The sequence below is a fragment of the Ursus arctos genome, unplaced genomic scaffold, assembly GCF_023065955.2.
Source record: "Ursus arctos isolate Adak ecotype North America unplaced genomic scaffold, UrsArc2.0 scaffold_20, whole genome shotgun sequence".
NCBI lineage: Eukaryota > Metazoa > Chordata > Mammalia > Carnivora > Ursidae > Ursus > Ursus arctos.
The window spans coordinates 20,970,790-20,993,111 of record NW_026622875.1 but is presented as its reverse complement, the minus strand read 5'-3'; the positions used below and the strand labels follow the sequence as shown (position 1 = coordinate 20,993,111).

Here is a 22,322-nt window from a genome sequence, read left to right as displayed (position 1 = left end):
ACTTTATTAACCTGGAAACATTCTACTTCTGAAATTCTAACATTCCAATAATTAGTCGACACCTCTTGCTATTATTCCAGTTCTCTCAATCTTACTCTCTAAATGCCTTCCCTTCAACCTCACTGCACCTTTAACCCCTCAAACATTCCCTTTTCTTCCTACCAACCTCTCCCAGGCTTCCTTCCTTTCCCGCATGCTGTGACCTACCACAATTTCGACCCCTTGACTCTCTCTCTTTTCTAAAAATTGTGGTGAAATATACATAACACGAAATTTGCCATTTTAAGCATGTTTAAGTGCATACTTCAGTGGCATTAAGTACAGTTCACAATGTTCTATGTTACCATCGCCGTTATTTCTAAACATTTGGGTTGTTTCCAGCTTCTTGCCACTGTGAATAATGCTGCTATGAACACTGCTATACCTGTTTGAGTCCCTGTTTCCAATCCCTTTGGGCATATGCCTAGGCTCAGAATTGCTGGGTCATGTGGTAAGCCTACTTTTTGAAGAACTGCCATACTTTTTCCCCACAGTGGCTGCACCGTTTTATATCCCCACCACCAGCATATAAGAGTTCCAGTGTTTCCACATCCTCACCAAATACCTGTCTTTTCTATTTTTTTAATTATAGTCATCCTGGTGGGTGTGAAGTGATACCTCATTGTGGTTTTGATATGTGTTTCCCCAATGGCTAATGATATTGTACATCTTTCCACGTGCTTATTGACTATTTGTATATTATTTGAGTCCTCTGTCCATTTATGAATTGGGTTATTTGGTTTTTTGCTGTTGAGCTGTAGAGGTCTTTATTATTCTAAATACTAATTCTTTTTTTAAAAAAATTTTTATAATGTTATGTGAGTCACCATGCAGTACATCATTAGTTTTTGATGCAATGTTCCAAGATTCATTGTTTGCGTATAACACCCAGTGTTCCATGCAATATGTGCTCTCCTTAACACCCACCACCGGCCTACCCCAATCCCCCACCCCCCTCCCCTCTGAAGCTCTCAGTTTTGTTTCCCAGAGTCCATAGTCTCTCATGGTTCATTCCCCCTTCTGTTTGCCCCCCTTCATTCTTCCCTTCCTTCTCCTACTGATCTCCCTGCTATTTCTTATGTTCCATAAATGAGTGAAAACATACGATAATTGTCTTTCTCTGCTTGACTATATATATTCTATATATTAATTCTTTATCAAATACATGACTTGCAAATAAATATTTTCTACCATTCTGTGAGTTTTCTTTTCACTCTCTTAATAGTGTCCTCCCGCCCCATTTTTCACCTCTATTAATGAGAATCACAGCATTCACCTACATCACGAACATGTTACTTCTTTTTCCTTCAGTGATCCGTCACCATTATCATTAGTACAAATCAGAAGTGATTTTCCTATTTTCCTATAGATGAAATTACAAACCAAATACACCAAGATGCCCACCAAGATACACACCTTCCATATTACATGCTGTAGTTTCCAGAAATTTTACTGCACATTTAAGATATTAATAAGTTTTTCCAGATACATTTTTAAAATGCAAATTGCACACTCTGTCAAATTATTTTAACATGGCTTTATTTCTTGTTATTTATGATTAAATTTAGGGCAATTTTTATACTTTGGGGAATTCCAATAGTTAAGAAAATTAAAGAAAAATTAGTCATCAAAAATATGAAAATATCTTTAACAGTGTTTTCTGATGCATATAAGTTTTTGATATTGATGAAGCCCAATTTACCTATTTTTGATTTGTTTTGTTAGCCGTGCTTTTGGTGCCATTTAAGAAATCAATCCTATATCCATAACCATGAAAATTTTTCTCCATGCTTTCTTCTAAGAGTTTTGTAGTTTTATCTTTTTTTTTTTTAAAGATTTTATTTATTTATTCGACAGAGATAGAGACAGCCAGCGAGAGAGGGAACACAAGCAGGGGGAGTGGGAGAGGAAGAAGCAGGCTCATAGCGGAAGAGCCTGATGTGGGGCTCGATCCCATAACGCCCGGATCACGCCCTGAGCCGAAGGCAGACGCTTAACCGCTGTGCCACACAGGCGCCCCTTGTAGTTTTATCTTTTAAGTTTAGTCTTCAATTCATTTTTTAAGTTAATTTTTGTATATGGTGTAGGTAAGGGTCTACATTCATACTTTTGCATATGGACACCCAGTTTTCTCAGCATCATGTGTTGAAAAGATGGTTCTTTCTGCATTGCCTGGTCTTGGCAACCTTGTCAAAAATCAATTGACCATTGTGTCTGTTTCCTTGGGCTAACATAACAAAGCACCACAGACTGTGTGGCTTAAGACAATAACAATTTATCGTCTCATAGTTCTGGAGGCTAGACGTCCAAAATCATGGTGTTGCCAGGGCGAACTCCCTCTGAAACCGGTAAGGGAATCCTTCTTTGCTTCATCTTAAACTTCTGGTGGTCTGCAGCAATCTTTGGCATTCCTTGGCTCATAGATGCATCACTCCAACCTTCCTCCTCCAGAGCATTCTCTGTGTGTCTGTCTTCACGTGGCCATCTTTGTATGAGGACACTAATCATACTGAATTACAGATCCACCTTATTGCATTATGACCTCATCCTAATCTAACTAATTACATCTGCAGTGACAAAGGTCAAATTTTGAGGTGCTGCTGTTGCTTCTGTTGGGTTATTTCTCCCCAATCTCCCTTACTCCTAAGTGTAAGAATACTGAGTCAAAAGGTAAGACAATTTTCTAGCTCCTCATATGTGGCCAAACCTGCAATATTTGATGTAATAACCAATACTGCATATTGTCTATTGTAATACTTTTAATGTCTTCTCAGCTAGGGTGCCTGTACCACATGGCGCTTTGGAGAGTGTCTGGAGTATTGGATATACTTGATAACTATTTGGAGACATTAATTTTATATGAAAACAAATATAAAATAAGACAGTACTACATGAGTGAAACACTTCAGCCATAATCTCACCCAGACTGATTTTTCTTTTTATTAGTTTAATATATAAAAATGCACCTTGGGGTACCTGGGTGGTTCAGTTGGTTAAGCATCTGCCTCGGCCTAACTCATCATCCCAGGGTTCTAGGATCGAGCTCCACGTCAGGCTTCCTGATAGGCAGGGAGCCTGCTTCTTCCTCTCCCCCCTTCTTGTGTTCTCTCTTGCTATCTCCCTCTCTCAAATAAGTAAATAAAATCTTTCAAAAAAATAAAAAGTAAAAATAAAAATAAGAATGCACCATGCTTTAGTAAATCGAAAGGCTGAGAACTGAGAGGTGCTGTTTACAGGAAAGACAGAGTAATTAGGAGTTGAAAGTGGTTATAATGTCATGACTCCTGAATTGTGTAGTTTTAAATAATACTATTTATATGTGTAATTTTATATCTTAATGTATAATTTTAGTTTTTAACAGATTAATTCATCGAATGTTCCTTAAACTGTGACTAATTTCTTCAGTCAGTGAGATGTTTAAAATTTATGCCTTTGAAAATAAATGTGATAACTCTAGAAATCTGATTTTCCCACTATCAGGGATTGCCGATTTTTCTTTGTTGAGAGTTGGAGTTACCAGCTGTGACTTTGCCAAACTATTTTTGCAAAGTGTATATTCCTTGTTGTGTGTGATCACTGAACTTTTTACAACTTCTGTTACCTCTGTGATCAGCTAGTGACCTGACAAAGATTTTCTTAAATGTCTGGCTCCAAAAAACCCCCAAAAAGTGTTGGCCCTTTAAATCTTCCAGTAGACACGGCTTAAGCATGGAGCTTAGGTACGCATCTGTGCAGTCCTATAGGGCATGATCAAATCCACCAAAGCATACACACTCAAATTTTTGTAGGACAATGGAATCCCCACTGCCTGCCCTGGCACCAGCCACTCACTCCAGGAATGTGAGCTGCTTTCCCCACACCTGGAGCAGGGCGGAAGAGTAAAGGATGATGGCCGGTTTGCACACACTCTTACCTGGGAATAGTAGCCTCTCTCTTCATTCAGCATCCCCTAGTTTTTATAAGGCCTGACTGGGTTCTAGAGTTCCAAAACAGTTTACTATAATCTCTCTTTGCAACTCAATGCTTGCTTTGACCAACCCTCAGATTCCTTCTCCATTATTCTGCACAATGTCACTCTTTACCCCTTATCTTTCAAGTTAACTATCTACCTTTCCAACACCTAACCTGGGCTCATTCCAGCTTTCTTCTGTGTCTACTTTCAATGCCAGAACTTTGTGAACTGATACCAATCCATATCTATGGAATATAAAATTGCCTATATTCTCAGAGTCACTTAAAACGATAAAGTTCTTTCTCTTGTCCCTCACTAGTTTCCTTCCCATGCCCCATAAATGGTACATCTTAATTTTCACCAGATTTCTTAAGCCCTAGGCCAGCACGGCCACCTGTTTCTCAAAGGAAGTAAGAACACAGGAATGACTTTCCTCAATTCCCCACTTCTTCCACTTCTCTTTTGGTTCAAAGGAAAAGCCTTCCGTCTCATGTCTCAGGCTGGCAGCTCCACCTGTACTCTCTATACCCATTCCTTCCTGACTCTTCCATCACTTCATTTCATCAATATTCCATCAACTCTCTGTTCCACACATGCTTAAATCTTCCAATTTTTTGAAACAGAACCAAAAACATCTCTCCTGACCCAGGATGTCCCCTGCACCTAACTAAGTTCCTTCAACATTTCCTCATCACCTCCCATTACCTCAACTGAACACAATTCAAATGCAACTTAGATTTCTAATCATTCATGAAAATTACATTCACTATGGTACCACTGTTTTCCTAATTTCCAGATTTATAGGCTTCTTTTCAATTTGACTTGACCTTTCTGCAATATTGACTCCTAACAATCATTTCCTACCTAAAACTGCCACTTTCCTAAGCTTCCATGATATCATTGTGCTGTTTCTCCACCTACCTCTCTAAGTGTATGTTTCCTTGGCAGATTTTTCTTCCTTAGACTGCCATTTAAATGCTGGTATCTGCTGAGGGGTGCATCCTCGGCCCCCTTCTCTATTTAACTAGCTGCTCTCTCTAAAAACAAATCTGATCCACACCCATGAATGCAGTCACCACAGGACTACTCACCCAACTATATCTCTAGGGCCAGCCTCTCACTTAAGTTCCATCCCCTCACAAACAGCCACCTTCCACAGATCCCCTAAGTTTGCTCCATGCCATCTCAAATGCAACACGTCCACCCCAAGCCCGCCTCCCCTCTTCCTCAATGCGCCACAGCTGAGTTAATGGTATCTTTTAGTTGCTCTAGCCAAAAACTAGGAAGAAGGCGGTGGGGGAGGGGGTAATCCTAAATCCACAAAGGGATTCCATAACATCCCTCGAGTTTATACTTTAATGGGAGGGGGCAAATGAATAATTAATTAAAACTGTCATTTCACATAAGGATCATGCTATGAAACACTGGCATGGTAAAGCAATAGAGTGAAGTGGGAGTGGGGAATGTTTTCAGATGAGAGCAGAGACCTGGATAAACAACAGCTTTCAAAAAGACTTCTCAGACTTAGTCTCATTCCCCTTAAATCTACTCAGTTGCTTACTTACTACAGGAATAAGTCCTCTGAAGGAGAAATACAGACTGACCTGATTCAAGAATATTCTTTCTAAAATGTAAATTTGGTCACATTACTCTTCTCCTTAACAGCTTTTGATAGTTTCCCACTTCTTGTAAGAGACAAACTCCTTATCCTTCCTACAACAAATGGCCTTTCCTGGCCTGGGACCTTGCCTTCCTCTCCAGGTACATCTCAATCACTCAAAGATTTGAGTGCCTACTATGTGCCAGGTACTGTTCTAAGTGTGAAGGATCCAGTGAGAATAGGGCAGACGAAAATCCCAACATGGGACTTCTTACTCCGATGAGAGAAACATAATAAATAAATATGCAAACACGTAAATACGAATTGTGGGTAATAAGTGATATGAAGAAAATAAAATGGTAAAGGGATGGGCAAATAAAATGGTCAGGGAAGGTCTCCTAGGAGAAATGATCTCTGCAGTGAGGTCTGAATGATGAGAAAGAGGTAACTTCTCAGGTAAGAGAGCTCCAGATAGAGGGAGCAACAGGTGCAAAGCTGCTCGTAAAAAAAGTAGGAACCCGTGGGGAGTGTTCAAGAAACAAAGAGCAGGCCAGTGTGGCTGGAGCACAAAACAGGAGGGGAGTGTGAGAGAGGTCAGTGTCAGGAAGGAGTCAGAACACTTGGGGGTGGTGCCTTCCCTATTTTACCCCTTAAATTCCACAGTACTGCTGATCCTTCAGACATACCATGCTCTTGCACCTACTGTTTTTGCCAATGATTTGCTCTTTCCACTTAGAAAACTACTCATCCTACAAGGCCTGGCTCAAGTGACTCTGTAAAACCCTCCCTCATTCCGCCTTCTAAGCTATTCAGTGCCCCCCTTCAGCTCCTTCATTACCAGGTACACAGCAGTTCTACTGGGCAGATGTCTATCAGCCTGCACCCTAACTATCTAAGTTCACATCTGCATCTCCCACTGGACTGGGAGCCTCCTGAAGACATAGTCTATTTACTTTCAGATTCTCACCCCCTTACCCAGACACCAAAGAAAATATTTGATAAATGAATGCTGCTACTAATGAGAACTATCAGACTGTGTTTGATAGAAATGAAATCTATGCATATATGATTCTCTGATGCCATTCTACACACAATAGCATCTACTGACACTTAAATCTGATTTTTAATCACTGATTCATCAAACGCTTACACAGCAATTTGTGCCAGGAGCTGGGGACATAGCTATGAAGAGAGGGATATGGCATCTTTGCCCCTATGAATATATTCTCTACCAGGGAAACCAAAGAAATACTCAATTACTCAGTTGCTTACTTACTACAGGAATAAGTCTTCTGAAGGAGAAATACAGACTGCCATGAGTATACTTAACAGAGAGACCTTGCCCAGTGCAAGGGTCAGGAAAGCCTTCTTTGAGAAATGACAGTAGAATTGAGCTCTGAAGGATCAGTAGGAACAAACAAGGAGGCGGAACCCTCCTGACAAAATATATTACATGTTCAAAGGTTCTCAAACAGGATGAAGCATGATGTGTTAGATGCTAGAATAGCTGAAGAACAGGGACGGGGAGAAGATCTCAAGAGGAAAGTGACATCATTAATTCAAAACATGGTAGAGGACAATCTAGAATAATGATCTCAAGAAGTGGCATATATTCCAATATTCATTTAGCAGTGATTTGGGTTTGTTTTACCTCTGTCAACAATAAAAGGAGAAATGGAGGAAAAACATCATTAGCAATATCATAAATGAGTTGCCTTAAACTTCTCTAACACATTCTGCCATTCTGAGCCTCTTAATATATTTGTGTCATAAGTAATTGGTAAGAACCATTAACACAAGTATCAGATACTACAATAAAAGATATATTTGGTGCTGGGGGAACACAGACTCACTTGTATACTTGTATTGAGACTGTAAACGCCTTGAGGGCTGGTGTTCTTACTCATTTTCACATTCTGCTCTGCAGCCAGCACAGTGCCTTACTCCCTGTAAGTCCTCGAACAGTTACTGAGTGAATCGCAGTTTGCTTGCATGACTCATAGTTTATGCTACTAATTGGCACACACCCTGATCTGAGGTTAGCTGGCAGAAGCCTCCCTGAGAGACACAGAGATTGAAGAAACAAAACAGCTCAGATACTTTAGAACAAAAGGAATTTAAACAACCAAAATGGAGGAGAAATCATTTTATTTTAAGATGCAGGCTAAACACACCACTGATTACATATATTGAAAAAAATTTTTTAACCCGAAGAATATGAAGAAAAAAACGAGGACCAAGTTTCCTAGCATCTAAAGGAGGGGGAAAGAGAAAAAAAAAACAAAAACAAAGTCCAAAGTTTTAGACTTCCTAACAGCAACAACCGGGAAATAATGTTTGTCTGGTGAAGAGGACAGGACTACGGCCGTGACTGCAGAAGAAAACAGTGAGCGGGGCAGAGGAGGTGCTGGCTGGGACTGGAATGCACGGTACACGGTGCCAGGGTCCTGTGTGTCAGTCTTTCTCTAGAAAATGAGCAAGAAGTACTTCCTGCTGGCTCAGAGCCGTGCCCACTTCTGCGCCGTACCTCAGCTCTTTGTTGTGGAGCCCGTAGATCTGCCACCATTATGTGCTACAGTGGCTCACCAGGCCTCGGGGGCTTTATTTTAAGACTCCATTATTTTAAGGTAAAAAGAAGCACAAAGCCATGTGTGGGTGTTTGGGGGAAAATATCTAGTATTTCAGTTCCTACAAGCAAAGTTCCCAAAACTCGTGAAACAATGCAAACATCTCAAAAAAGGACAGCCAAGGAAAAACTCACAATTAATTGTCTTAGGAAGAACTCTTACCCTTCCGCAGGGACGCCACCACCAGTAAGTGAAGTGAACAGTCTTAGAATCTGACTCTTCTATTTCTCCCAAAAGTAAGATATGGTCCTACTGCCACATAAAACTTTTGCTTCCTAACATTTTGACCTTCCTGTCATGAATGACCTGGTATCTAGGTTTTGATGAAAACAATCTCTATGGCCAATGACCTAATCTCCAAATCCAATAAAACACGACACTTCCCGTCAGTTATTTCCCTAGGAACACTCCCTTGCCCCTACTTCCATACCACCTACTTCCCAGATTTCGTGTTCGTCCCATCATGCCAGCTTTTTGCTTTCTGACCCCGTTTAAGTTGGAGGGAGGGGTGAATATTCATTGTCCAAATCTTCAGTCTTCTTTTCTTCTATCTATATAATCCCTATCAGAGAACACCCATTTTTCCAGACTCTGTCAATAATTCTCAACTGGGAATGATTCTGCCCCCCAGGGGACACTGGGCAACGTCTGGAGATGTTTTTGGTTGTCAGAACTGGGGGAGTGGAGTGTACTGGTATCTGGTGGGCAGAGGCCAGGGATGCTGCAAACACCCTACAATGCCCAGGACAGCCCCCAACAAGGAGTCATCTGGCCCAAAATGTCAACGGTGCCACTATTCAGAAACCCTGATCTACACAGATGACTTTAGTTCATTAATTCTTTCATCTGACAAATGTATCATCTATTTAAGACTTGCTGTGCCCAACACACTGGGAGGGAAGTTTGGGGAAGGCACAGGGGGGCTGTAGATGCAGGCAACCATGTGAGATACATCACACCTTGAAACAAAGAGCACCTTTCTAGAGGAAATGAGCCATGCCTTAGTTAAACCAGACAAACATTCTAACCACCTCTGGGGTATCTCCACATTCACATGTCCCAAACCAAGTACTTGACCATATTCCCTTCTACCCACCCTCATCACCACCTAACTCACTTCTCCTCTAATGTTCTCTATAATTTCAATCATATCCCCCCAAACATCAAGGCCAGAAATATTGGTAAAGTTAAACTTCTTCCTCTTATCTAATACTGAAATAAAGGCCAAGACCTTGTGAATTCACCCGATTATGTTTCTTACACTTATCCCTACTGCGTATATCTGCTACTTTTCTCCCCCACTGCCCCATGCTCAAGATGCCCTTCAGAGCCTAGTGCTTTGTAACAAAGAAACAAATATACAGTTTTGTGGTTGTTGTTATTGTTTTTAAAGAAACTCATGTTGGGTGCCTGGCTGGTTCAGTGCTCAAGTGTCTGCCTTCAGCTCAGGTCATGCATGATCCTGGAGTGCCAGGATCAAGCCCCACATTGGACTACCCTGCTCAGCGGGGAGTTTGCTTCTCCCTCTGTCCCTCACCCCATTCTCGTGCTCTGTCTCACTCTCTCTCTCTCTCTTTCAAATAAATAAATAAAATCTTAAAGAAAAGTTTAAAGAAACTCATGTTGAAGACAATATGGGTGTAGTGGAAAGAGCATGTTTGGGGTCAAAAAAGATAATTTGGAATCTTGGGTCTATTTATTAACTGAGTGGCCTTGAACCACTTACTTATTTCACTTAGCCCTGGTCTCTTTCTCTGTAAAAAAGACATAATACCTGAATAACAAGTTTGTTTGTTAGGATAACAGAACCTGAAATATCATAGATATTCACTATATGGTAGCCATTATATTATAATTGTGTTTATTCTACACATACCTCATACGCTGTAGGCACTTACTAAATTTGGAGTAGACTGAAAATATAAATCATAATTATAGAATTGTGTTCATGAAACTTTTTAGGCTCTCCTGAATCTTTTTCAATATAAGCTAATTTTTAAGATTTCAATCCATGCTTATTTGAAAAACTAACTCATGTCAAAAGAAAGGAATGGAGAATTTTAATGACAGCAACAATACTTTTTACTGTTATCATTTTATGTAAGTCAAGCCTAGATAATATGCAAGGAACGTATTTTAAAATGCCAGAAAGTAGGCCCACTTTCATCCCTCTTAACCAAGTAAAACTTCCATTAATTCACCAATTTAAAACTCTTCAAAAAGGTTTCACGGCAATGTAGCAATGTATTCACTGCGGTCTGAACCCAGCGACACAATGCTTATCACACGATGCACTTACTTGTTCCACGTAATAAAAGTTGCTCTCTGTGTTGAAATGCCAAGACCAACAACTTGATTCATCTCTATTCCTGCAGCTAAAAATAAAGATAGGTAAAACACATGTTTAAAAGCCAGTGAAGGTTTTCTTTACAATATTATAGTATGGGAAATAAATCATTCAATATAATCTTTAAGAAAAACATCTGGGTTTAGCATTTAGTAACATAACTGGAGCTAATAAAGGAAGCATTACTAAGATGATTTTGTAGTAATTTTTTACTTAAAGAGAAAAAGGTCATATTCTAATAATAACAGAATGGGCTTTTTGCTTTAAATGTTAAGAAAAAAGCAAACACTATTCAAAGTAAGTCGGATTGTATTTTCTTCTTGATAATACTAAAAGAATGATCCTAATTCAAGCAATGATCAACCTATGAAAATTAATAAAGGGCAACCTCTCTAAAATGCAGTCAGGGCCATACCACTGGGTCAATTACAGGAAGACCTATCAATTACAGACCCCAAGAGTAGAATCCTCTGCAGGAAAGAATTGGCAATTATAGTTCGTAACAGGAAAAGATGTACATTGCATCTCCTATAATAAATCTACTGCCCCAGCCAATGAAAAACCATCATTACCTCGAATTCTTGCTTTTCTCCAAGGGACTGTAGTTCAAAACCATCCTTCCCAACCTCTTGCTCCTTTTCCACAAAATAACATTCTTTTCCTTTGTTTGCTGGACTAGCCTATGGTTTTTGCCATAGCTTGCTTGTCCCAAATTGCTATTTCTGAATAAATCCCCCGTTGCCGGTATAACAATTTATTTTTAAGGTCACCACACCATAATAGAAGCTGGTTGATGCAATAAGGGAAAATTCCCAGGGAAAATAGTATAATTACTAAAGCTTAGATCTTATTTTCCTACAAACAGATGCAAAGATGCAAATAAAAACATGGTCTTTCTGGGGCGCCTGGGTGGCTCAGTTGGTTAAGCATCTGCCTTTGGTTCAGGTCATGATCCCAGGGTCCTCGCTATCTCTCTCTCTCTCTCTGTCAAATAAATAAACAAAATCTTTAAAAGAAAAAAAAACCATGGTCTTTCTGGTTCATAGTTCTTAAAATATAGCTACCCAAGTATTTTTTGTGGTATTCTTTTAGAAGAGCAATTTATCCCACTAGGAAAATCAGGGACAAATTTATTTGAGAACTGAGGAAGACACATCACTCCTACACAGTACACCCCTCAAAAATATTTAACCCGAATCTAATCATGGGGAAATGAATCCAGACAAACGCAAAATTCAGGACCGTCTAATAAACTGGTCTATACTTCTGAAAACTGTCAATGCCACGAATAACATACTCTAGATTAAAAGAAACTATAGACAGTTTGCTAAATGCAATGCCTCACCTTTGAATGGATTCTAATTGAAAAAAGCTATTAATAACTGAGATGAGAGGAATACTGAAGATTAAATATTAGACAATATTATTGTACTAATGTTAAATTTTCTCTGTGATATGTGCAGTGTGTTTATATAGGAGAATTCTCCTTTCCTTTGGAGATAATGATGAAGTATTTAGGGATAATAGGTTATGATGTCAAACCAACTCTTAAATGGGTCAAAAAAAAGAGTTTGTAAAGAATGTTAGAGGAAACACTGCTAAACATGTTTGAATTTGGGAAAAGGCATACAGGTGTTCCAAGTACTATTCTTGCAGCTTTTTAAAATAAGTTTTGAAGTATATCAAACCAAAAAGGCAAGAAGGAGAAGCAACTGAGCCACAAAAACGAAGTAAAAGATCTTTTAGAATTCACATTTACAAGTCATCTTTGCCACATTCTTAAAGAAAGTTGCACAAAAAATGTCCTTAAAGAGCTAAGATTTCAGGCGTCTGGGTGGCTCAGTTGGTTAAGCATCTGCCTTCAGATCAGGTCCCCGCACTGGGCTCTTTGCTCAGAGGGGAGCCTGTCCCTCCTTCTGCCTCTGCTCCCCCTGCTTGTGCACACTCTCTCTCTGACAAAAAAAAAAAAAAAAGAAAGTGCTAAGATTTCCCACGAGGGCTATGGCCAAGACAGTGCTTTGCATCAAGAGGCTACACAGAAATGAAGACAAAAACAAAAACTTGTTTAACAATAAAGGTAATTAGGGGCGCCTGGGTGGCTCAGTAGGTTAAGCATCTGCCTTTGGCTCAGGTTGCGAGCATGGAGCCCGGCAGGGAGCCTGCTTCTCCCTCTTCCTCTACTCCTCCCCCGTTTGTGCTCCCTCCCTCTCTCTCTTTCTCTCTCTCTTGAATGAGTAAATAAAATATTTTTTAAAAAGCAATAAAGGTAACACAGCTGTAAATTCCTGAGAGCAGGAACTGTGGGTTATAATTTTGTTTATAACCCTCTAGTATTTTGTACACAACAGGAAGTCAAATGAGCACTAGCTAGCCACAACCTGGAATGAAGAAGGAAAGTGAACCTTTATACTGTACTGAAAAAAGATTTCAACGAGAGGACAGAGAGAGTTGCTGATACTTTTACTTGACAAAGTGGTTAACTATAAATCACAGATGTCTGCTGAAAAATACTGGGAAATTTTACCCATTAAAATACTATGTGTGTAACTATAACTTAGGAAACCCACAAAATTCAACAGAGTGAGGAAAACTCTTACTACAAACAAAATATACTTAATTATTTTTATTTTTGCAAGTCTAATTACCTTTAACAGATTCTTTTATTACAGTCACAAACTGAAGCCAGAGAACATCTGGATCAATTTCAACCCGGCCAGCTTGAGGATAAAGACTTTCCAGCTATTCGGAAAAAGAAAATTTAGTAAAAACAACATTAGATCAAGTCAATAACATCTGGGTCTTAAAATTTTTTTAATGGTTAAAATGATCAACAACATGATTTCATTTATTACCTAATTCATTTTTATTCTTAAAATGAAAATTATGAAATAAAAAGTTTTCTCTAGTTCATGAGTTTAGAGAAAATTTTAGCTTTCTTTATTTTATCTTTACTTTCCAAGTTTTCTATAATGAAGATGTACTATTTTTTTAAGAAAAAAATTTTTTAAAAATTAAATAAAGCACCAAGTTCTGATTCATACTCTGCTGGAGGAAGCACACTCCACCCTGTCTCTACCACTGAATGCCGAGATAAAACATGGACCGAAGGCATGTGAACTCTAAAAACTCTAAAAAGTCTACCATGGCAGGTAGATGGAGCAGGATAAGAATTCGAGTACTGGGGCGCCTGGGTGGCTCAGTCATTAAGCGTCTGCCTTCGGCTCAGGGTGTGGTCCCGGGGTTCTGGGATCGAGCCCCACATCGGGCTCCTCTGCTGGGAGCCTGCTTCTTCCTCTCCCACTCCCCCTGCTTGTGTTCCCTCTCTCGCTGGCTGTCTTTCTCTCTGTCAAATAAATAAATAAAATCTTTAAAAAAAAAAAAAGAATTCGAGTACTGCTAACTGGTGGTGAGTTTCCCATGTTTTTTTCTGATATTCCCTGGCCTAGACTCAAGGCAGTCCACAAAACCAGAAGCGGGTACCAGGATGAGAAGCTCTCATGTTTTGGCTAACACTCAGAGAGAATGGGAGAAGTCCCCCATATTTCTCCCCCCACCCCCAGCTTGCCTCCATACTTTTGTACCCAGGCTATCTTGTAGTAGTGGTTGTACCAGTAATCGCAAATACCTAAAATACTGAAGGAGGTAAAACTTTCTCTCCAACCAGAGGAGGTGCGGCTCAAAACCACCGTGGTTTTTTTCTCTCTCTGTGCTCCTCATGTGTAGCCCCAGCTGTGGGCATAGGAAGTGCCGGCAGAGAAGGGTAACGAAAGTTCCAGCTTTCTGGCAAGAGGAGCGAAAAGGGGAAGCTCAGGGAACCAAAAAACACCAGGACGATCTCAGAGAGGGAGGAGCTTGGGAAAGCTGTTGCGGAAAGTCGCATACGAATGAATCCCGAAGCTTACCCCGAAGCTGTACATGTCTGAACGTAATCTAAACAGCATAGCAAAGATGTTAAGAACTAAGGGACAGACCCCTACCCAGGTGTCAGACTGGCTACTAGGTGGCACATTCACAGGGTAGATCCAAACAGAACTGCCAAGATTCTGGAAATGACAAACACTGAAACCAAAGTCCACAGAAGACTGGTAGAATTTGTAGCCTGAACCCAACTGCATTAATTGCCTGGTAAAAGAAAAATATCTACATTCATCATAGGATTTACACAAGACTCAGAGTCTTATAACACTATAGTCAAAATGTCCATGATATAATCTGAAATTACAAGGTATATGAAGAACTAGAAAAATCTCACCTCACATAGGAAAAGATAAGAGATACCAATGCCAAGATGACAGATATCTGATCAAGGCTTCACAAGCAGCAATTATAAAAACGTTCAAGAAGAAAGGGCAAATTCTTTTGAAACAAACGGCAAGATAAAAAGTTTCAGCCAAGAAATATAAGACAAAAAGAAAAACAAAATTTTTAGAATTGAAAAATATAATAATTAGGAGAATGGGAGAAATGGAAAGATGCTGATCAAGTGGTACAAACTTTCAGTTATAAGATGAATAAATTCTGGAGTCCTAACACACAGCATGGTGACTATAGTTAATTATAATGTACTGTACACTTGAAGTTTGCTAAGACAGCAGTTCTCAAGTGTTCTCAACACGCGCGTGCGCGCACACACACACAAATAGTAACTATGTGAGGTAATGGGTATGTTAATTAGCTTAATGGTGGTAATCATTTCACACTGTATATGTGTACCGAAACATCACACTGTACACCTTACCTATACACAACTTTTATTTGTCAATCATACCTCAATAAAGTTGGAAAAAATCAATTTACAAAGAAAAATATAATAATTAAAGAACATACTGGATAGGCTCAATAGTAGAATAAAGATAACAGAAGAAAGTCAGTAAACAAAAGATAGATCAATGGAAATTATCTTAAATAACAGAAAGAAAAAATACTGGAAAAAAAGAATGAATAAAGCCTCAGTGACCTATGAGAAAGGAGCAAAAGGTCTAGTATTTTTTTCATCACAGTACCCAAAGAAGGAAAAAAAAAAAGAGTTCAGTGAAAAAAAAAATTGCTTCAGGCAAGTAATAGTGCTAAAAACTTTCCAAGTTCAGTGGAAGATTTAAAATCTATATATTCAAGAAACTTAGAAGACTCCTAAAAGGATAAGTCTAAAGCATTACACATTGAGATCCAGCATAATTAAAATGCTGAAAATCAAAAACTAAGGAAAAATCTTGAAAACAGCCACACATGTTACATATATAGGACATTGATTCTGTATGACTGCAGATTTCTCATCAGAGCCATGGAGGCCAGGAGGAAGTGGCTCAATATTTTTAAAGTGCTAAAGAAATGCCATCTATAATTGTCTATCAAAATCCCGGTAGGATTTTTTTGTAGATAAAGACATGATTCTAAAATTTATAGGAAAAAGCAAAAGAACTAAAATAACCAAAACAATGTTAACAAAGAATAAACTGGAGGAATCACACTACACAATTTTAAGACTTACTATAATGTTACATTAATCAAAACAGTGTGCGACTAGCATAAAAATAGAAAAATAGGGGGAGCCTGGGTGGCTCAGTCAGTTAAGCATCCAACTCTTGATTTTGGCTTAGGTCATGATCTCAGGGTCCTGAGATCCAGCCCCGCATTGGGCTCAGTGCTCAGTGCTCAGTGAACAGGCTGCTTGTCCCTCTCCCTCCCCCTACTTGTGTGCTCTCTCTCCCTCTCTAAAATAAATAAATAAATAAAATCTTTAAAAAAAAATAAACAGATAGATATCAATGGAACAGAGTCCAGAAACAGACTGACACAAATGTAGCTAATTCATTTTTGACAAGTGCATATTGATCACAGATCTAAATTTAAGACATAAAACTGTAAAATGTTTAGAAGAAAACATAGGGAAAAAAATCATTGCGACGTGGGATTAGGTGAAGAGCTCTTAGACATGACACCAAAATTACCATTCATAAAAGAGAGAAATTGATAAATTGGACTTCATCAAAATTAAAAACATTTGCCCTGCAAAAGACACGGTTAAGAAAATGAAAAGACAAAGCACAGACTGATTTAAAATATCTGTAAATCACACATCCAACACAGCACTTACATTCAGAATATGTGAAATCTCAAAATTCAACAGTAAGAAAACAAACAACCCAATTAAAAAATGAGCAAGACTTGAACAGGTACTTCACCAAAGAAGATATATATAGCAAATATGCACAGAGAAATATTCACCATCATTAAACAGTAGGGATATGCAAATCAAAACCACCATGAGATACCACTACATCTATTAGAAGGCATAAAATAAAAAACACTAACAATTTCAAGTGTCAGTGAAGAACATATGGAACTCTTATACATTGCTGGTAGGAATGCAAAATGTTACGGCCACTCTAGAAAACCGTGGAAATTTTTTGTTACGCTAAACCTTCACTTACTATATATGACCGAACAATAACACTCCTAGGTATTTATTCTAGAGAAAAAGAAACTTAGGTTCACATTAAAATCTGTACACAAATGTTTATAGCAGCCCTAGTCACAATCACCGGAAACATGGATACAACCCAAATGTACTTCAAATGGTGAATGAATGTGGCACATTCGTCTAATGGATTACTACTAAAGAGGAATGAACTACTGATATACATAATATGGACAAATCTCAAAGGCATTATGCCGCAAAAAGCCAGTCTGCAAAGGCTACTGACTGTATCGTTCCACTTATAGGACATTCTCAAAAAGACAAAACTATGGACATGGAAAACTGATCAGTGTTAGGTGTGGGAAGAGTAACACTACAAAGGGCTAGCACGAGGGAGTTTTCCTACATGGGCTAAAAATCACAGAACTTATTCACCAAAAAGGCAATTTTACTGTACGTTAATTTAAAACATAAAATAAAAAGAAGCCATGGCTTCAGTTTAACAAGATGGCTTAAACCTACATATCTTATCTTCAAGTCCTCTCAAGATTCCATTAAAATAAGAACATTAAAAAGGTTTATGCAGAAAGACAATGCTAAGAGAGCAAACAGGGTCAGACCAGGTTTTAACAAATGTTTTTAATGTGAACAGTGAGTTGGTTGGTGCCACATGGCTAAACAGAGGAGAAACCTGATACTTCACTCCCTGCTCCGATGACACCACGTCTTTGCTCAAGCCCTGGCAGAGATTCTATCGTAAAGCCCTGAAAGTTAGAGGCATCTCCAAAGATTGGGATGCCAGATGGGGCTGAACGCAAGACTGGTTCAAAGTCTTTATAACGATCCCCAATCCAGTCCTCCAGACAGATCACTGTCCCTCCCTAACCAGGCAGAAGGTAAAAGGTTTACTCTCCAAAGGGACTGAACCAGAGAGTGCTTTTTTTGCAAATACCAGATACAGCTGAGTAGGGTAAGACTACTGAGTGTTATTGAAAATAGGTACAACGGAAAACCAACCAAAGATCTAACATGTAAGAAAAGATCAAAATAAAGAAAGCAAAGGAATGCTGAGAAACAGCGACTATGGGGGGGAGCATGAGGGTGACAAGCTCTGACATGAAAAGAGAATCTACTACTCCCTGGTGAGTTCTCAGATACAGACTTAAAATCTATTCCCCTTCTATAAATAATATTTGTTTTTTCTATGCAAGACTTTCATGACTACAGATGAGTGCCTCAACTGCAATAAACACTTCCTCATCCCAAAAAAACTCAATGTGGATATCATTGCATCAAAACTACAACCCTTTAGACTTGAAGGTGGCACTCCAGGGTCAGTCCCCCCATTCCCCCCACTATCCCCAGACATGTCACGATAGTGAAATCTCCTGTCTGGAAGGAAGACCAAACCGATATTAGACAAGAGGATAACCAAAGCTAAGAAGGTGATTTGTTTTGCTGATTACAAACAAAACAAAAGACAATAGGGGCGCCTGGGTGGCACAGTTGTTAAGCGTCTGCCTTCGGCTCAGGGCGTGATCCCAGCGTTCAGGGATCGAGCCCCAAATCAGGCTCCTCCACTAGGAGCCTGCTTTTTCCTCTCCCACTCCCCCTGCTTGTGTTCCCTCTCTCGCTGGCTGTCTCTCTCTGTCAAATAAATAAATAAAATCTGAACAACAACAAAAAAAAGACAACAAATAACCAGAATTTTTCAAGACTGTCTGGAAGGGTACACAGTAGTACAGATTATACTGTTTTCTTTGGACTGGTCTTTCTGTCCTGTTCTTCCAACCAAGATGTTATTATCCTTCATCGTTTCTTATATAGCATGACGTTCCAATAGGGAACATGATAAACTTTCTCCTTAAAACTAGAAACATCAAATACTGACATGTGGATTTTCAAATATGAATACTATTCTAGTATATGACACCAATATTTAAGAATCTATACAAAGATTTTTTAAAAATAGGAATTATAAAAAATCTAATAAAATACACAAAATATAGAAAAAGCCTAAAAATGTATCTCTGCTGTTAAAATATGAATACCACAAGAAATAAAACTGGTCTCCTGAGAGGCCTAGTACTAGCTTCCTAACATAAAGGTTCATGTTTGGGATTTCAATTTTAATTAAAAGTCTATTATGTTCTTATCTGTAAGGATGATCTCTTCACTTTTTCTTTCTCTGTCTCTCTTCTAAGCTATTTACATGGCAGTATCCGTCAAATCCTATACTAAGAGGTTTTGGGTTTCTATTATATATAGCCTTATCATCATATTAGCAGAGGCGTGATTTTCGCTTGAGAAAATAAACAAAAGTTCTGTGTCCAATCCCGTCTCATGAAGCAAATCGAAATTCCTAATACTTTGATTAAATGCAAGTCAGTGATTTCTTCTGTACCCATGAGGTAATAAACTAGGTGCTAAGTAGCAATGCAGGCCAACAAGAGCCTTTTTCTCAAAGAACTCCACCTATCTGAAGTCAATGACCAATTTCCGATTGTTCTTTGCTAATTTCTTTTTTTTTTTTTTTTAAGATTTTATTTATTTATGTGACAGAGAGACAGCCAGCGAGAGAGGGAACACAGCAGGCGAGTGAGAGAGGAAGAAGCAGGCTCCCAGCAGAGGAGCCCGATGTGGGACTCGATCCCAGAACGCCGGGATCACGCCCTGAGCCGAAGGCAGACGCTTTAACGACTGCGCTACCCAGGCGCCCCTCTTTTCTAATTTCTAATTTGTTATGAACCAACAATTTTTAAGACACAATTAAAATAATTTTCTAGGAAAAAATCACATACAAAATAAAATCCCAAACGTTTCATTATTAAGATCAACAGACATCAAACTACTCTAAGAAACTGCTCTACAAGTTTCTAAACCTTAATTTCTTCATCTCTACCCCAGGTGCCCAGGAGCTACACTTTAAGAAGCACTGTATATGGGACACCTGGGTGGCTCAGTCCGTTAAGCATCTGCCTTTGGCTCAGGTCATGATCCTGGGGTCCTGGCATGGAGTCCCATGCCGGGCTCCTTGCTCAGCAGGGAGGCTGCTTCTCCCTCTGCCTGCTCTGCCTGCTGTTCCCCGTGCTTGTGCTCTCTCTGACAAATAAATAAAATCTTAAAAAAAAAGAAGCACTGCTATGAACTCTTACCACAGTTGAAGAGCCATCGCTATAAACTCCTTAATCTAAGTGTTTCATCCTTTGAGGGCAGGGACTTTTTGTACTTTTACTAACTCATACGTCTTTCCAGACACTTCATGGTTGAGAGTCTGAGCAAACCATTCTAGTCCGCTACTCACAGCAATTTTGATTCATCTTTTAGATTCCTACCTCATTTCCAAAAAACTAACCATTTGCCCCAAATTACACAGCAACTGAAACTTTGTATTTTCTGACAATCCATGTCTCCCTTTGGTTGCAAATATTTCAATTAAAAAAAAAATCACTGCTTAAAACAAAAGTACTTTGTGTCTAGAATTATGAGGAAGACTGTGTGAAAAGTATCATCGTGTTGTGATAACGACTCATAAAAAGATAAGACGCACACAGTCGCTGAAGGACAGTGTTCTTTCAGGTTGGGGGAGGGATGGTGTGTGCAGGGTGGGTGAGCAGTGTTTCTGCACAGGTAGCCAGAGAAGGGCCCAGAGAGCTGCTTAGTTCCATCCAGCTCACTGCTCTGGTCCAGAAACCAGAATGAAATGAAACTCCCCTTTCTCAAAGCAGTCACTTGGCTAGATCTGCCCCTGGGCAACTGCTACGGTTGAAAAACACTTTTAAGGGGTTGGAAAAAAGGGTGAGAACTGAGCAAACGGTTGAGTCCGGTGCTGCTGGGAATGGTTTAGGTAACCAATGGCTCCTAACACTGCTAACATAAAAAGATGTTGATACTGGAAAGAAGGGTAAAAACACCATATTCAATCAACATTATTTTTGGTGCGCTCGCAGAAATCAACACTTCATTAAAACAAGAACAGAAGAGCATGAATCTCTTGGTTACTTTACTAATAACAAGTAAGGATTTGGTAGGTTTCTCAAACCAGAAAAATGTATTTTTATCAATGCTCAAAGTGGAAAAGAGAAAGGTAATGACAATACAGCCTTCAAAACTTGTCCAATTCCTCCCATATCCATGAAAATCAGTTACGCTCAGGTGAGGAACCAGCACTCTGCGAAGCAGTTAATAATGATAACTGAAGACTGGACAATAAATTCTATCAAGATCCGAAAAATTTAAATGTAAATAAAGACGCGGTTGGAAGTCTATCGAGGAAGTGGGAAAAACCTAGCAAGTCACAAAGCACCTTCTGGTTGGATAAGGGCGGCGTGCTCTGCCCTGCCCTGGGAGTCTCCGAAGTCCCACCCAGGAAAGGCGAATCCCGAGGTGCTAGAAGCGAGCGAAGGACCCCTGGTCACAAACCGGGCCCCTCCTGCCCTCAGCCGGGACAAGAAAGGCGCGCATGTTTCAGCCCTGCCGGGGGAGGTAATTCACTGATCTGGCCGCTCCCCGCCCGCCGATCAGGACCGAGGGCCCGCTGGTGTTGCAGGTGGCTGCATGCTGGCCGCAAGCCGCGGACCCGCCCGCTCGCCTCCCCGCGACTAGATCCCGGGTGCTCTGTGCGACCCTGACCCACGGCCCGCTCCCCGGTCACCTTCTGCGCGCTGGAGCCGCAGATCCGCGTCGCGTGGTCATAGACGTGGCAGCGGATCACTGAGCTGCCCACGTCCAGCCCCAACACGAAGCCCGCGGGAGACGCGCCCGCCGTGCTCTGCTCCTGGACCGCGCGCACCCCCGACATTCCGAGCCCGCAAGCCTCTCCGCAACAACCGCCTGCCGAGAGGGCGCGTCTATAAAGGCCCGCACCTCAGGAGCCGAGCGCGCCCCGCGGGGCCGCCGCCCCCGGCCCGCCCCTCCGCGAGATCCGGGCAGCGGCCCCGCCTCTGTCGCGGGGCCCGCCCCGACGCCGTGACGTCACGGCTGCGCAGAAATCCTTTCCCGGCGCGCTGGGAGTTGGCGGCCGCGTGGGGAGCTTGGAGGTGAGCGAGTTCCCAGAGGCGGTGCCTGTGTTTCTTTTAGTCATAGTGACATTTATGAATATCTACTAAGAAAAATAAAGTGACCTGAAGATAAATTAGAAATGCATCCTAAAGTATATATTAATAAACAGAGTCCCCCCCTCCCCCCAAACTGGGTGGGCTCTTTGGCCATAGTACTGGCAGCTTGGGATATACACCCACGAGGATATATTCTTTTCTCTCTGTACCTTGTTCCTGTCCAATAGTACTCATTTATTCCAAATGGCCTCAGGATTGCTTTCACCAGTGGTTAAATTCAGC

At 40.3% G+C, this 22,322-nt stretch overlaps 1 protein-coding gene across 5 annotated transcripts in view; it reads right to left on the bottom strand.

The window, feature by feature from the left end:
* GK5 (glycerol kinase 5) overlaps positions 1 to 21,920 on the bottom strand; it is a 146,287-nt gene extending 124,367 nt beyond the window's left edge. For all 5 annotated transcript variants that reach the window (XM_057316013.1, XM_026497173.4, XM_044383457.3 and 2 more), the window contains exons 1-3: positions 21,638 to 21,920; positions 13,211 to 13,304; positions 10,518 to 10,593 (exon numbers count right to left, since the gene is read on the bottom strand). In XM_057316013.1, coding sequence (XP_057171996.1) covers positions 10,518 to 10,593; positions 13,211 to 13,304; positions 21,638 to 21,784 — 317 coding nt within the window. In that variant the 5' untranslated portion in view covers positions 21,785 to 21,920. The remainder of the gene's footprint in view (positions 1 to 10,517; positions 10,594 to 13,210; positions 13,305 to 21,637) is intronic.
* Positions 21,921 to 22,322: the final 402 nt, after the last annotated feature.